This window comes from Pagrus pagrus (assembly GCF_965226575.1).
Source record: "Pagrus pagrus genome assembly, chromosome: 19".
Taxonomy (NCBI): Eukaryota; Metazoa; Chordata; class Actinopteri; order Spariformes; family Sparidae; genus Pagrus; species Pagrus pagrus.
Window position 1 is genome coordinate 20,253,886 of NC_140203.1, and position 17,480 is coordinate 20,271,365.

A 17,480-nucleotide genomic window follows, 5' to 3' on the forward strand; every position below is an offset into this window, starting at 1 on the left:
TCCCAGGCGTCCTCCTTATTTGCTCCTTATTTTTCAGCTGTAATCTTTACAGTAGAAGAGGAGGAAGTAGTAGTAGTAGTACAGTTGAGTTGCGAGGTGTTCCCAGGCGAGCTTTTGTGCTTTCCTACATGGAGGTTAATGTGATTCCCTCACAGGTCACAGCGGGCTCCTCCATTGTGGCCTGATAACATCCTAAATGCTGTTCTGCGACTTGAACAGTAAGTACAGTAATGTGATGCCTGAGGATTGTTGCAGGAGAGTGTAAGCTCCTCTCCCCTGTCATCTCCACAGACAGAGGCAAAGAAACCAGGTCAGTGTAAACACGGCTAAGATAGCCATACAACATTCATGAGGCTCGCCATGTTTAACGAGAACCCTGGGACTTGTATTCTTATGAGGAGGGGTGGCTCGACCATGGCGCACACCGATGCCCCTTTTTTTGTTTGCTGGGGCTGCCCTTTGGAATGAATTAGCCGAATCTGTTTGTGTGTTTTTTAGAGGAAGTGCAGCTCGCGAATAACTGTCGCGCCTAGCCGCACCGTCCACATCTCCCACGGAGATCAGATGCTGAAATATTCATAGGGTGCCTGTTTTCTTTCTCCCCCTGAAGAAAAAAACAGTGTAGGCTTTGTTTCTGTTTTAAGTTTTTTTTTTTTTCATATCTGTGATACTCTACAGTCAGTGTGAGTTTCACACCGTAGGGAGGGAACGTGGAGGAGAGGAAGGGATAGTCTTTGGCCTGCGTATTATAAGAGGAGAATGTGAGTGGAGGGATGTTTTCTCCTTCATCTTGAACTAATCTTCTCTTGAGAGCTGCAGTTGATGTCGGGATCCTTCGAGCTTTTAGCATCGATCTGTGGGATTTGGAGGGGGAAGATGGGGAGAAGCTGCTGACGGTTTTTGTTGGAGTGTTGAGTTCACACAGGGATACTTAGAATTTAAGGATGTTTACTTGATTTAAAATTATGCAAAGCATGTGCGCACAGTCTTTGTTTACACACATACATATCAAGGGTACGTTCCCCAGGGATGATGGTAAATTACTCATCAGGAGTTGACAGTATTGTTTTGGATTTTTTTTCCCCCCCGCCCAGATGGATTTACATTTTAGTGAGATAGTCATACTGTATGTGTGTTGCATTAGTATTCTACCACTGCTCACAAACTCCCTGTTGGTTAAAGAATAATGCCTCCCAGTCTGATGTATCAAGACAGTAAAGGACAAGCAGCCCTTGTCTTTGGACTGGCACTTTAGTTGCACAGAGAAATGATCATCTCAGGAAAAGCTAACGTGTTCAGAAATGTTTCTGACATTAAGTGCACAGAGATTCTGGCTGCCTGAACTGCAGTTTATGTCTTAAAATTACTAGTTTCCTTTATATTTAATACTAGAACAAAACAAAAGAACAAAATAAACACCAAATTAATAACAACATTTTTAAGCACCAGAATGTAATTTCTGGCATAGAAAAGATTTTCAGAAATCATCTTTTAGAACATAATGTTAATTGTCATTGATTTCAAGGGAGTCCAACATAGTAAAATTATTTAAAGGAGACGCATTTGCTCATTTTCAGGTTCATACATTTATTTTGGGTTACTACTAGAATAGGTTTACATGCTTCAATGCTCAATTACATGCTCAGGTTTCTCATACTGTCTAGTGCAGAATCACTGTATTAGCCCTCTGTCTTAAACTCTCTGTTTTAGGTCCCCCTCCCAAATACCCAGTCTTATCTGATACGTCAGCTAACACATGGCTGAGCCAGCAACGCTAACAACAGAACAGCTGTGCTAAATCAATTCTTATGTGCCAAACTAGCCACAAGACATGGACCTAAATAACACACTGAAGGAAAGGAAAAGAACAAAAAAGCTGAATAGGTCTCCTTTAATGTACTGTAAATGTGTGAAGAGGTATATTGTTCTGCAATTTAAGACATTTTTACATTTTGATGTACCATGCTTTCAAAGCAGCAGTATATATACCAGGTCACAGAAACACTTTAGCAATTTAAACCCCAAAGTGAAGAGAGGCCTTTTAAAAGCATATGCATGATGTCTTACATAACGTACTTTAATATAATAACTATGTCCATGACTGAGAGCTGTAAGGTCCCTCTTCCAGCTTTTTATGCTCAGCTCTGCTCAAGGCCTAATTGGATCTAATGAAGTGAAATCAAAAAAGATTGTAGTGCTCACCTGAACCTTTAATTTCCCTCAGGTACAAGTCAGTGTTCCTATTTTGAGCAGTAAATGGACAATGTACTGTAATGTGCAGTCCATTTACCAAGAACTGTCCTTTTTTTTATCTATTATCAAAACCAAGTGTATTTTTTCCTTCTCAGAAATGTTGACTTTAAATGACTACAATCATTCCTTTGAAAATGTATGACTACGAAGGTTCTTGGAAATATGTAAATGGATAGAAAATGAAACACAAGTGTGCTTTTTAGCAAAGTTTTGTGTCAGTCAACTGCAAGGATTAGTCACACAGTCATCATTATAAGTTTTACCACAAGTATGAATAATCATTATAGTGTTACAAAGCCCTGCCCACTCTGGTAGAGAAGTCCCATTTGAGCTCCTAAGCGCTTGTTATGTTGTGAAGTGTCTGTAAGGGCCTCTTGAGCTCAACTAGCTGTCCAAAGGGCTGATTTGTGTCGGCTAAAAGGTCCCCAAAGAAACAGTGTGTTTGGTGAAAGTCGTTTTTTCACCGGCAGCTCTCTCTGCAGGTATTTGCTGCACGAGCCTGGTACAGAATCACTGTTTGTTTTGTCTTCCTACGAGCTCCTCTTAAGAGGATATTATTCATCGCATAGCACTCCTGTAAGCTTGGATGTGCATGTGGTGAAAAGTGACTCGACATGACACCAGGCTCTCGGCCAAAACAGACACACAGACCATAAAACAATAATATGGCACCTTTTAGAGCCCGACCAATATATTGGTTGGCTGGTATTATTGGCTGATTTTGGCCTATCACAGATATATTGTATCGCATATTGTGTGATATGCACCAATATGAAATGTTTTTTTATTTTAGAGATTATAATGCTAAACTTCCAGTGAAGATTAAGTGCACCGATGTCATTATAGACAATAACTTTTATTATTAAACTGTAAAATATCTTGCCTCCATTACAAATCTTTGTCCACAGTTTTTAATGACCACGTGTGAGGGATCATTGCAAAACAAATATGTGTGCCTAGTATCGGTATTGGACCCAAAAATCCAGTATCGGCCGGGTTCTAGAACCTTTAAATTCCATGCATTATCTGAATTTCTAACTTCGAGATTTGTGTTTGCTTGTGTCTGTTTATCTGCAGCCCAACGACCCAGTGACAAATATCTGTCAGGCGGCTGACAAACAGCTCTTTACCCTAGTGGAGTGGGCCAAGAGGATCCCCCACTTCTCTGAGCTGCCACTGGACGACCAGGTCATCCTTCTACGAGCAGGTAAGTTGATAAAAAAGCAGTAAAAGTCCTTACAAAGTCAGACATAAGTTTTGTGCACAATATTGATATTGTAAGATAAGCTGATAAAGGCCTTGTGACTACTTGAGCCATTATTGTGTGAACAAACATGGCTAGATTAGTTTGCTCTTTGATAACTTTAATTCTGAGCAGTTATTTTAAAGGCCCTGTACACCCGCACAGATGGTTTCGGTTAGCATGACTGATTAGACGACCGATAAGATACAAGTTTAGCGGAGTTAGCTTACTGTACAAACTAAAGGTGTAAGATATACTGAGAGAGAGTGAGGGAATGTCCATCCAGCACAGTTGTGAGAAGAACATACAAAAATAGTGAACAAATTAGTACTGTTTTAAATAGTAAACGGACACTTTGTCTTTAAGATAAAGCAACAGTTGACAGCCTGCTAATGGCTAACCAATAGAATATGCTGTTGAGTGCTACCTAAATAACCAGTTATGATACCCACTGACAGTAGAATATACAGTAGAAAACCCCAGAAAAATGTTTACTAGCGATGCTAGCGCTAGCTCTCAGTCTGTATCTAGGGAGAAAATTCTAAGCAAAACAGAGCTCAAGTAGACTAATGTGGCCATAACCATGAATAACTCTCTCGGTCATGTGACTGAGAAAAGAGTCAGACCCACCAAGGTCACAACAGCTCATTGTGTGGATCTGCTCTATGTGGAAAAGCAAGCAAACCGCTCAGGATCACAGAAGCAGCAGCGTAAAAACACACAGTGAATCATCTGTCACTTCTCTTCCCCTCGCTAACATCACATGCAGGAAGGTCTTTAGGGTTCTCCCAACACATTGCCCTTGTTGCCTGCCTGTCGCTCCAAATTACACCATTATATTCGAAAAAATGCTATTACACACCCATCCTGCACTTAAAAAAAAAAGCCTCCCATCATTCCTTATCCTGCGCACATTCAATGATGGAGAGACTTCAGCAAAGCGGAGAGAGAGACATTATTCTGGAGAGCTCGTCTCTTCGCGGCTCTCAGGTTTTCTATAAATAACCGCTTTAGTTCTGCTGTATCACAGATAAAAGCATCCCAGCTCCTCTCATACCCAACTCAACTCTGGGGAGAAGAGGCGAGTGTTGCCAGGCAGAACATTTAAAGGAGCCCTGTCACTCAGAAGGCGGCGTCTTGTGTCTTCGCTGCTCTCTGTGTCAAGCCCCTGCTTTGGCACATCAAGCCTGTTGTCTTTATCGTGGTGGCAGGCGCAGTTCATCCCTTTTACACGCTTGTCTCTTCAGAAAGCATGATTCAAATGTCTTCGTAATAACCTGATGCTTGTGCTTGAGAAAGCTGCACGCTTTTACCGCGCAGGCTAATTGATTCATTGGAATTCCCCCTTTGTTGTCAGTTTCATTTTGCTTGAATGCTGTGTGAACTTTTGTACTGGGATTTGCTTGTGTTTTTTTCCCTTCATACTTTTTCTTGATCCCTTCCCCCATCTCTTCCGCAGGTTGGAATGAACTCCTCATTGCATCATTTTCGCACCGTTCGATAGCAATCAAAGACGGGATTCTGCTGGCGACCGGGCTGCACGTGCACCGCAACAGCGCCCATAGTGCCGGAGTGGGAGCCATCTTTGACAGGTCATTATTATGTTACGGAACTTCCTTTTAAAGGTACTCTGTGGAGTTTTTGAGCAATGTTTTCAGGCATGGGTCACTGTTATTTTTCTTATGCATGAGGACACACACACATGCATGAAGATGGCAGGATGTACATGTCTGCCAATGATTACACGGTATTCCACTGATCTACTGGTAGTGGTAAAACACCAAGAAACACCAGCAAAAGCATGGAAGAAGAAGACTGCCAGGATGTAAACGTTAATGTTAAAAATGCAGGTTTCCAAATTTTAAGAACAGTTTGCTTCATGATTGTTTCATGAGGTAGGGAATCTATTCTAACTTTAGTCCTCAAAGATACACACATACACAAGACACACAATGGGTTTCAGTAGAAATTGCTGAATGTAAACAGAAACTTGGTTTACAAGAAAACTCCACAGGGTACCTATAATAACCATTTTTGAAAATGTTTTAGGCACTGTTTTCCAATTAAACATTTGGTGGTTTATAAAGGGTAACTAATGGCTTTATTAGTAGTTAATAATTATAAGTTTTATAAGTCAATAATAAGCCATTAATACAAGTGACTGACCAAACTGTGAAATACTCTCTGGTTTACAGTATGGGTACAGTTTGGGTTGTAAGACAGTCTATTAATGGCTTATTACTGCTCTGTTAGGCATTAATAGTGTATCCACTACTATATATTTTTACCCTCTTTAGTAGTGGTGTCTTATTAGAAAATGGAAACTTTTAGGTATACTAAAGTTTTAACTAAAAGTTCTGCTAATGCTAATAAATAATTGATTATTATTAAATAATTGAACACTTTATCAATTAGTAATAAGCCATTAATTTAGGTTTTGAATTTGCTCTCACTTTAGGTCAAAACCAAGTCAAATACAAAGAAACATTCTGTACATATTGATATTAATACATTTAAGCCATTTAGCAGCTTCAACCTGGGTTGGATTTTGTTTGGTCAGGTGTTGAGTAGTGACAAAGCAGCACATTTAAAATGTCATTTATATATAAATATAATGTATAAATATGTATAAATCATTTATAGTATATGACTTTCTTCCAACTGAACAGCTCAGGTGTAATATTTCAGTTACGCCTCAGCTGGAAGTCACAAGTGTTCTTTGTAAAAGCAGCACAGGAACTATTGATTGACTCCACTATATTAAATATGTACACCTGTGTGCATCAGTGGTCACACAGAAAACACTGACCTGCTCAGAAAATGTCAAAAAAAGAAAAAAAATCCATGCACGAGTCACTCACTGTGAAGTGGGGTGTGTGCAGGAACCACTCTGGTGTCTGTTATTGACTTTCCAGCTGTCTGACAGACTGAAATCTCACATGAGCCTGCTGTGTCTGTTCAGACAGCATCACACCTTGAGCTGAACTGATGCACACGATTTGGGAAGTTATGAAAGATACAAGCAAAATCTTTAGTGTTTTTTTTGATAAATACAGTATTATTCATCAACAGTTCTGATCACCAGTTCATAGCTTAGCTAATTTATCAGGTGCTGTCATCAACTCATTCATGCAGCAGTACATCTTTGGCTTTGCGTCTGTTCTTCTTCTCTTTTCTTGCTTCTCTGCCCCCCCCCTCCGATCACCAGCCTCTGTGTTCAATCATCAGCGTTCACAGCCACAGGACATGTTCCATCTCTTGCCATTAACCGTGGCAAGCATTAAGATACAGAGAACTGATAGTTTCTTTATCTACTCCTCTCTCTCTTCACCGTACGAATGAAGAGACTGATTAACTTAAACACTTGAGTCTTTTCTTTTCCCTTTTTTCTCCCTTTTCCAGGCCTGTTGTTCCTCCTCGGAGCAAATTGAATTAGAATGAGCTAAGAGCCACAATTGACTTTACTATCCGAGCGAGGGGGGAGGGAGGGTAGAAAACGGAGCGAGAGGGGAAAATAAAGAGCGGCTGAGGAGAGGGTGTGACCGAGTCAAAGAGGGGTGAGGAGTTCGAGCGGCTCCACCACGCGCCGACACTCCCACCAGTGATGTCACACAGAGACAGTGGGAGTGCTGGTGTACGATTACAGCTTGTGTTTACTCTGTGGCTTTCCTTTTATGAAAACCATGTACTAAATATAATGGCTTTGCAGGGTTGTAAACTTTTCCACTGATCTAACTGTGCCTATGTGGGCTCAGAGTATGTACACTTGTGTGTATTTGTTTTTAAATAGATTTGAGCTGGATAGTAGTTAAACCATATTTTTAATGTCCCAGTCTGGATTCTGGATAATTCACTTGAAGTGCAGTATGTCATTTACAAAAATGTACCAATTAGACTCGATGCTTTCCTGTGATCTTAACTTTTCTGGCACGCGTTAGTTTCTTCTGCTAGAACACAAAAATAGTCTAGTAGCCAACATGGATTAAACAAACTGCCTTTGAATGAGACACATCTCTGACTATGTTTCTTTTCTTTGTGTGTGTGTGTGTGTGTGTGTGTCTCTTTTATGCAGAGTGCTCACAGAGCTGGTGTCAAAGATGAGGGACATGCAGATGGATAAGACAGAACTGGGGTGCCTTCGAGCAATAGTCCTTTTCAACCCAGGTAACTATTGCTTTTATTTGCTGCTGCAGCTGAAAGGAGCTGTAACTTAGGTGTTTCAGAGTGTTTTTAAAGAACATCTACTGTCCAATGCTGTCTTTTTATTCTAGTTTCAGTCTGACGTTGAACCAGAACAATCAGCTGAATTAGGGTTCAGTTGTGAAGGGGGTATTTTGATACTTTACTGTAAATGTAAATGTAAATGTAAATGTACCAATACCACTCTGTGAAAATACTCAGTTACAAGTCCTTAAGGTTTGCTGAGGTAAATGTATGAAAGTATAATCAGTAAAATGTACTTAAAGCATAAAAAGTAAAAGTGCTCAATGCAGAAAAATGTCCCCTGTGACTGTTGTACAATTAAATATGATCAGATTATTATTACTTTTGTATTAACATAAAAGCAGGATTTGAACTGTTTGATTACTGGTTTGTACAAACTCTTAAAATAGAGACAACTGTCGTCACAATAACCCAGGGTCGAACATGAAAAGTTCACAATGCTTGATTTCGTCCAACCAACAGTAAAAACCACAAAATAATTTAAAATAAATTACAGGTATTCGAATAATTCAAAGAAAAAACAGCAAATCCTCAATTTTGTGAAGGGTAACCATGAAATTTTGGGTGTGTTTGCTTTAAAAAATCACTTTAACAATTAGGCTATCAAAATAGTCGGCAAATACATTTTCTGTGAATCGAGTAATTGTCTTGTTGTTTCACCTTGTTGTAGTTTAATTTACAACTAGAATGGACCTCGATAGAGCTAATACTTACTAATACCCTTTTGTACTCACTCATAGATAGCAGCTGTAATGAAGGTCCAACTGGAGGGGAGTTGGCTGGCTTTTTCACCCACACAGAGTTTAAAAGCCAGCCAACTCCTCTCCAGTTAGTTAGAACTGAAGAAGCCTCTTGGATGAGAGGCGATGTGAAAATGTCTTGGATCTATCTGCACCAAAAGTTAATGGGGTCTATTCTGGGTCGGGATGCAAGTTTTGTGGAAATCGGATCCATATTTTTTATGTAATAAAACATAAAACGACTCAGGTGAAAACATAACCTAGGTAACAAAACATCATGTTTTATTATCTCTTCATATTTTTTGTGAAAAAATCTTAATTGTTCAAGTAAGTAGTGACCATAGCTGTCAGATAAATAAGTGGAGTAAAAAGTACAATATCTCTCTCTCTCTCTCTCTCTCTCTTTCTCTTTCTCTCTCTCTCTCTTAAATAATTCAAAATTGTTAATATTATTAATTCATATACTTCGATACATTCCACACTGGGAGTGAAAGTAATACTTATACTAATACAGAGCTTTTTAATGTTTGTAGTTTTCAAATATCGTACATGAAATAAAATTTTATCCCAGTTCAAAGATCGTTATGTGCTGTAGGGCTGCTACTGTTTCTCACTATTACCAAGAAAAACAACATTCAGCTGACCTTAATGTTGCTGAAATAGAATATGACTCATGTAAGGACTTGACGCTCAGTTATACTCCACCTAAATTCTGTATTTGAGTATCAGACTCTGTCCTCAGTGTGCCTGAGCTGGTAAAAGGTTTGTGACCAAACTGAGGCTGCGGCCATAAAGAAACTACAATCGATTCCAATGGCAACAACTTCACAGCGGGAAGGAAAGCACCAAAACATCCATAAGAACTTCTCAAACAACCCCTGCAGCATAATCCACTTCTCCAGTGCCCATCAGTATTCAAAGTATTTTGCAAGCATTCATACTTCCACCAAAATGTGGATAAGCACACCTCTTCGGGGGAGCTTTATTGCTTCGGGAAGGATGATAGCGAGCCACAGAAGCAGTTTATTCAACCAAATGTTTGGAGTGTACTTAGCATACGGATGGAGAAGAGGATTATGTGGGAAAAAATAAAAAAATGTACCTATTGGGATTCTGTAAATGACTGAATCCAGTGTGATCTACAGTGAAGAAACTACATATCCAAGCCAACTAAAAGGTTTCAAATTTTAGATTCTGGGTGGACCATCTCTGACTCAGCTTGACCTCATGATTGTAGCCTGAGAATTGGGAACAAGCCTTTGACTCTCTTTTGTTTTCTTTGATCTTAACTTTAGACTTCTCTCCAGAGACTTGCTTGTGACTTGTAAAACTGACATGCTTCCAACTCCACATAACAACGTGGGAAGCTCAAAATATAAGCTGATACAGTGCATGTTTGATCGATGGATGTGCTGCTGGTAAACTAATGAATTCTTATTTATTTTATAATGTGACATCCTTTTCTTTTTATGGCATTTTCCTGCAAAAATCAGTCCAAAGAAAACCCTTGACAGCGAGTTATCTTTAAACGAGGCCTTGGCATGTGTCCCTCCGGCTATCAGCATGCTGTGCTGTATTTAAACCTCATCTACATGGCACCCAAAGTGTGCTAAACCAAGCCATGAATATGACCCAGGTTTTTAATGACTCTATGTGGGAGCCTCCCTTCGTCCCTCTGGGGGCCACTGTGGATCTGCTCACCCCCGACACACTGATCCTCTGTGTTCCACATTTTGTCCCGGCCACATCCAGGCCCACTGGCCTCGGTTCACTTCTCGGCCTGATTCCTTGTTAATTAGGGGCTCACTAGACTGGTCTGAGTGAGACACCAAAGGGTGGGGGTGGTGGAGGAGGGGACGGCGAGGCTAAAAAGGTTCTCAGTCTTTCCTTTCCCACACTGTGTGATCAAGTCCAGCCATTAACGACAACTGTTCATTCATTGTTGATCAATTGTGCAACGCTTTGTTCGTCAGAAATGTTAATCAATGACGCGTTTGTGTCGTTAATCAAAGACGAGTCCTCCGGTGAAGCTTAAATTAGCGCAGCTTGGAAATTACAGTCCTAATTGGACTAACCCAGAATGTGGTGATACACGTCCTCAGTGAGCCTGTGGGGCTTAAACTCAACTTGTAAGCGAGTCAGGCTCTGCTCTACATCCAAAACTACTGTGAGGAGAACATCTGGAGTTGTGTCCCTTCTGCTATAGCGTTTACAGTTGTTGCTGATTATTTCTTTATAATATTTTTGTCTCCACAGACTCTAAAGGTCTGTCCAACCCCAGCGAGGTAGAAGCTCTGAGAGAGAAAGTGTATGCATCTTTAGAGGCCTACTGCAAACAGAAGTACCCCGAGCAGCCTGGCAGGTATGGAAACAAACCCTGAAATTACACATAACTGAGCTGAGATAATCTGCAACCCACAGATAGAGAAGTACAAAAAGAGTACGGCTTGAACTTGTATTTATCATAAGCTCCAATCAATGTAAGCCTTCAGAAGGTAAATATTACATCTACTACGCACAGTATACACAAAGGCAGTTATTATCATCAATACAGGAGCTTTGGGTTCAGTTCACCTGACAAAAATGGTTGTGTGCGTATAAATAAATATACGTGCGAGTTGTGAGTCCTGCTCTTCCTCATGTGCTGTCTCCTCTTTCTCCTCAGTTGTTTTGATTATATGATAATGATGATGATAATATTTGCATATTATGTTTATAACCTGACAATAAGCTGTTGGATGTCAGAAAAGGTCTGAAAGTAAGTTAAAAAGCTCTCAAACTTAGGAAAAAATGGGCCTCATGCAAGAACATTTCTGTATTCTTATCTGAACTTCTCTGCCCAAACTCTCCTAACTGCCCTAGCCTGTCACAAATCAGTGATTTCTTCCTGATGAATGCCAGCTGTTCACAAGGAGGTGCATAATTGTGATATTTGATCATTGGCATCGACTATGTGTTCTGTTCAATTTTATTATTATTTTTTTTTATTTTATCCACAACAAAAAGAATGTCAAACAGCTGAGCTTCTAGTTGTGCTGCCGTCCTTAATCAGCAGACAAAACAAAGTTTAGCCACGTCAGTAGTCAATTAGAAAATATGAATATAGTTGCCAATGACGTGTCGCAAGAGCAGCACTGCACTGTTTAAGGATTATAGTTAGATGCCAGAAAAACACTTTAAAAGGTCCAGCGTGTAGAATGTCAGAAAAAGAAGATAATCTTTATAATTACATTGTAAAAAGCAAAGTGGTCCATTTCTTAGATAGGAGGTTGTCAAGGGACAGTTTTTGTCATGTTACACTGTCAGCAGTTATACTGCTGTAATCTGCAATATTCAACTGCACAGCGACCTGTATAAAGTCCTTGATTGCAGCCATCAGAGCGAGAGCATTATCCTAACAACTACTGAACTGTAGCCTATAAGACGCTCTGTCAATATGTGCCAATATAATTAAAAAACAGCCTCTCAGTCTTCCAGTAGGCAGCTACACACTGTACTGGTGTATATATTAGTTTGTCCTGAGGATCATTTCCCCGTCCCTCCCTCTTCCTGTCAGATGTATGCTGCTATCCTGGTCCTCATGTCTAATTTTTGTCCTGTGTTGTGACAGATTTGCCAAGCTGTTGCTGCGGTTACCGGCGCTGCGCTCTATCGGCCTCAAGTGTCTGGAGCACTTGTTCTTCTTCAAGCTCATCGGCGACACGCCCATCGACACCTTCCTCATGGAGATGCTAGAAGCCCCTCATCAAATGACATAATGGCAGAGAGGGTTGAGCTTCTCCTCCTCCCTCCCTCCCTCCCTCCTCCTCCTCCCTGGCCTCCCGCTCAGCCCTGGATCGGGGTCCTTTTTTCAAATCCCGTCTCCAGCAAGGGACAGATCACGTGATGACTTTGAATGGAGAACCTCTCCCTTCCTCCCTCCGTCCCTCCGTCCCTCCTCTCCTCGGCTCCCTTTGATGTGTTTCGAAAACAATGAATTCATCATGTCTATGGGTCTGTTTTATACCTTGTAAAAATATATAAATAAGAAATATATATATATGAAAATCACACGGCAACACGAGTGACAACAGTGGACTGAAATAAGGTCGGACAGAGGACAAGAGAAACGTATTGAGCCATCGTTTTGATCCTTGCTATTCCTGCACCTTGACGAGAAAAAGCAGAGATGATCAGGTTTTAACACCCACAGTTATGCTTGCAGGTATGTTGAAAAAAAACAAAAAAAAAAACAGCAGTGATGTCATATTTGGACACTCAGCGTTGTGATCAGGACAATCGTGGACTGGGAGAGCCTCAGGCTGTCTACACTTGGACCTGAGCCGTCTCTCTCTCTCTCTTTCTCTCTCTCTCTCTCTCTCTCTCTCTTTCAGGACTGAACTCACTTCGGGGAGGGAGGGAACTGTGGTGGTGGGGTTGGGGGGGCAGCACGTCTGCTTAAAGGAACTCCTGTCTGACTCGACTGAACACGTCAGGTCTTGCACTAGCTGTTTTTGAAGTGTGAGCTTTCCGGAGTAGAACTCAGAGGTGGGTTAACAAGACTGCAAGTGCTCAGAAAAACCTCAGGTCTCTGCCCAATTCCAACAAATCCAACCATGTCTTACTCTGTTAGCACTGTGCAACATCGGGGAGGACCATGTAGAAGTTAATGTCAACCGATCGAAGGAGAGTTGGGAGAGCTTCTTGTATACAATCTTTGCAGTCCTTGTTTGCAGGCTGCTGCGGTTTGGCCGCACGTTAGCTTTACGCTACATGATGCTCTGAAAGGCTACCAGCAGGCACCAGGAGAGACTTTTTGTCATCCTGTTTCAAACAATCGGCCTCTGATTCAACCTCATCAAACTTGGACGGCTGGAAAGCGAGCACACAGTCTCATCGGCCGGCCTCTGAGCTCCTTTTTCCGTCCCTCCTCCAGCCTCTCCACTTCTTGTTTCATGTGAATTTCAGCACACCATTTACACCTCCACACTCAGATATCCCTCCGCTCAACGCAGAGGGCGTTAGCTTTTTTTTTTTTTTCTTCAAAACACCTCATATCTACCTGTACAGTAAGTTACAACCATATACAGTATTGACGTTATTTTCAGTTGTGATCTTAACGGCAGCGACGCACAATTACCTCCATTTCCATCCCTCCGACCTTCAGTTCTCCACACTCATTTAACTATTTTACAGTATGCGGGAGAAGCGCTCGTTGTCGCAGCAGAGCCATTATTTGTTTATTTGTTTGTTACTTGGCACTTAACCTCATGACAGCGGAGTCGGGTTCCTAAACGGAGAGCTGTTGTTGATGTAATCGACCTCTGAGTTGGACTTTGGCCCGGGCCCAATCAGGAACGCCCCAACTGTTTTCCTCCTCAGAGGGACACACACTTGCTCTCTCTGCACTTCTCTGGACAAACCAAGTGTCATTCAAGTCGAACTGAAATGTTAAATATCTCCATGTTGTGTATAATGATGCTTTACGCCCATATTCTGCTTTTATCCCCCTACTCTCTCTTTCTCTAAACGCTGCAGCTGCTGCAAAACTATGCATCAAGTGCATTTCCAAAGATTGTCCACAGAGCGGGTGCATATTAGCATGGCTTAAACAGGTCTGAAACAAGTGTTAAAGTGTAGGTCTGCTGTAATATTTTCCTGGACTGGAGTACTGTTTTTCCCCCCACTATTCATATTTGATTGAGTCATTCTGTACTGGCTTATTCACCCTGGACTGACTGAAAACAAACTATCAGGCCTCATTTTAAAGGTGTTTGATGAAAAAGTGGAGCATAGCAGAGTTTAAGGTCATGTTAAACAGTAGCTAATTGCTGAGTATGATATAAGACAAGGACTTGAAGGAATTCCATCAAGGATTTTTTTTTTTTTTTTTGCCCATATCTACATATTCAACACTTTTTCATAAGCACCTTGACACTATCTGCAAGTGAAAGGAAAAAAACCCTGAGCTGATAAACTTGTTTTCGTTGTATGGAGTCCTGAGTGTGCCACTTCAATAATCATTTTTGGTGTTTATTTATAATCAATTCATGCATTTCATGTATTTAAATTTGCATTTCAGTTCTGCACAGGAAACCGTAAAAAATATATATATATAAAAAGTAGGGCTGTCGATCGATTAAAATATTAAATTTTTTATCTGTTCTAAATGTACCTTAAAGGAATATTTAATTTATGTTTTTAACACTCTTATCAACATGAGAGTGGACAAATATGCTTGCTTTATGCAAATGTATGTTTATTGTTATTGCAGCAATATATTTGCAAACTATCCACCTGAGGGGGAGGAGGGCTCTCTGCATCAGCTGTGTGCTTGGCCAGCAAGTGGTATTTGAGACTCGACGTACTGGAAACTCAGTTCACACCGACAGTAAATGCAAATAACTGTGTTCTTGTCTTGAGAACCATCTGGCAGGTCTTCGAAGCCTTTCAAAAGACCCTTTTCTTTATCCATTTCTGCTCAAGGTTTGTTTTGGAATTTGCGTTAATGCGTTATTATCGCATTACCTTTGACAGCCCTAATAAAAAGTAATTGAATTAAATCAAATTAGCTAACTAAAATGGCACTTAGTAGAGTGTATACCTCCACCAAGGCCCAACAGTCCCCTTTTGTACCCATTCATTTTTTTCATCATGCATTATTCCAAGAAAAATAGAGGAAAATCAACACCCATTTCCTGCAATGTTAAAGAAGGTGAGAAGTAAATCCTGGATCCTTTATCCAGATGTGCACCAAAAGTTAATGGGGTTTATTCTGGGCTGAGACCCGTCCTCCATCCAAGTTTTGTGGAAATGCGTTGAGTAGTTTTTGTGTAATCCTGATCACAAACCAACAAACAAACAAACAAACAACAAATGGACATGGAAACATAACCTCCTTGGTGGTGCTAATTAATAACCCTTTCTATAGCTTTTTAAAGGAGTGTCTGTGTGCATACTCTCAAAATGAATTTGTCTCCTGCTTTAACATTTAAAGTTTCCATTTGGTGATTGCTTTCATTTAAAGCATCACTTAAAAAATGAAAAGGACCCAAACGTATTAAGTATAGTATTAAAAGTATTTAAAGGCCAGCTGTCGACATCTGATGCACCCTCATTTTATTTATATTTCTGTTTTCAATTTGTCACCATAAGTCTAATAATGTGATTATAGTGGCACCATCAGGACTCTAGACTATTGAACTCAACCATGACACCAATGTTTTGATGACCATGTGTCAATTTTTCATCATGACTGGGTCCAGGCTCACAGAAGGGCCTCCACTGGAGGGACACTTTGCAGATGTTATTCCACCTACAGGAAAGTGATCCCAATGATCTCTTTCATTATGAAGAAAAAGCAAAGAGTTGGTTGAGATGCCGCCTCTGAAATGTCACATACTGTACACTTGAACTACAACATTTAATTTCCAGTCAGGGAGCAGTTTGGGTAAGATGGGGTGAGGGTTGAGCAGCTGTTTAAGAGCTGCGAGCTCCCTCTAGTGGAAGAGAAGCAGCGCTGCAACATTACTTGAATTTTTTTCTACAAGTGTTTAATCAGACAAAAAAAGATGGCACTTTTCTCACAGCGTTATTATCATCAATGTTCCACTTGATCAGACAGAACCTCAGTATCTGTGCATTTTCAAACTGTAAAAAGTAGCAATAACTTCAGTATGACCTATTGGCTTGTTGTTTCATTATTACTCAACAGTTTCATTGAGGTAGCCTGCATTATTACCAATTATCCAGGTGACAGTATTGACTGCCAGTTTGAGCTGTTTACAGTATTTATATCCTGGAGAAGTTATGCTTGTTTGTCTGGTCAAACTAAATTTGTTATTTGCATTTTTCAACGTAAGCTGTGTGGCAAGAGAAGATTTTTCTGTAAAACCAGACTAGATTTGATTCTTTTTCTAAAACGAACGTCACCAATTATGATCATGAAAAGCAGATATTTTCGACTGGGTGACCCAACTCCAAAAATCAATCTCCCCCTGACCCCCTGAAGTCTGACATCTCCTCCTCTTAGTTTACTGTGACTGGTGACCGCAGGTATCTTAAGCCATAAAGTGGATGACGTGCGAGCTCACTCCCCTGCAGGAAATGAACAGACAAGGATCACCCACGTAGAACGATTACCTTCACGAATGCTTTATAACATAAAGCTCTATTTTGTTAATATGTATATGTGTATATATTTATAAATATATATCGACAGATCTGCTCCTTGAGTATTTCCAACAGTTGAAAGAGGGAGACAAGTCTTTCAGACCAAATTGTTCCACGACTCAGAGTTTTATTACTGAGGGTTTTTGCATTTTCGACCTTGACTTGACTTTATAAAAATCGATCCTGATCAACCAGCAGAATCGCAGCAGCTCTGAACTCAAAAAGAACCAGCTTCTTCTCAGCAGTTTATGGGACCTCAAAAAAAAAAAAGAAGAAAAAAAAAACATGAAAGAGGAAAAAAAACTAAAAAGGTTAAGACTTTAAACCCTCCAAAATGTATGTGTTGCTTGGCAATTGTATGTTCAAAAAGTGTAATCAGGAAAAAGCTGAGCTTGTGACACAATCACTGCTTTCTTTGTTGCATAGACAGTAAAATGTTCAAGTGAAAAAAAAAAAGAAAAAGAAAAAAAAAACACTTGGAAAAAGATCTATTTTTGTACAAAGGTAATTTTATCCCTTGCTTGTGTACTCTGTTCTTTCCCTTTTCTTCTGTGGGCCGTCGTATACGTTGTGGAAAAGCTTATTCAACGAGACAATTTTCAGATTGAAAATTTTAAAAGGTGAGAGGAGTTAGTCGGCTTTGGCACCTTGGTAACTGTGTCGCCTTTACTTTGCCATTTTCAACCTGTCGCTGCAAAGACGGGAATGTCTTTCATTATATTTTTGTCTATTTTTAAAAAGGAGATGGAATTTTGTCATCTGTTCTTTGTGGGTTGTTCTCTGATGTTCTATCTTTCATGGACAGAAAAAAGGTTATTAAAAAACTTAAAGTGACCGATGCTACTTGATTTCTGTGTCATGTTAAAAAA

The 17,480-nt window shown here is 40.2% G+C and overlaps 1 protein-coding gene across 2 annotated transcripts in view; it reads left to right on the forward strand.

The window, feature by feature from the left end:
* The window catches only part of rxraa (retinoid X receptor, alpha a), a 117,235-nt gene extending 99,790 nt beyond the window's left edge, over positions 1-17,445 (forward strand). For both annotated transcript variants that reach the window (XM_084383281.1, XM_084383282.1), the window contains exons 7-11: positions 3,331-3,460; positions 4,956-5,088; positions 7,569-7,660; positions 10,717-10,822; positions 12,071-17,445. In XM_084383281.1, coding sequence (XP_084239407.1) covers positions 3,331-3,460; positions 4,956-5,088; positions 7,569-7,660; positions 10,717-10,822; positions 12,071-12,218 — 609 coding nt within the window. In that variant the 3' untranslated portion in view covers positions 12,219-17,445. The remainder of the gene's footprint in view (positions 1-3,330; positions 3,461-4,955; positions 5,089-7,568; positions 7,661-10,716; positions 10,823-12,070) is intronic.
* The last annotated feature ends 35 nt before the right edge of the window (positions 17,446-17,480 follow it).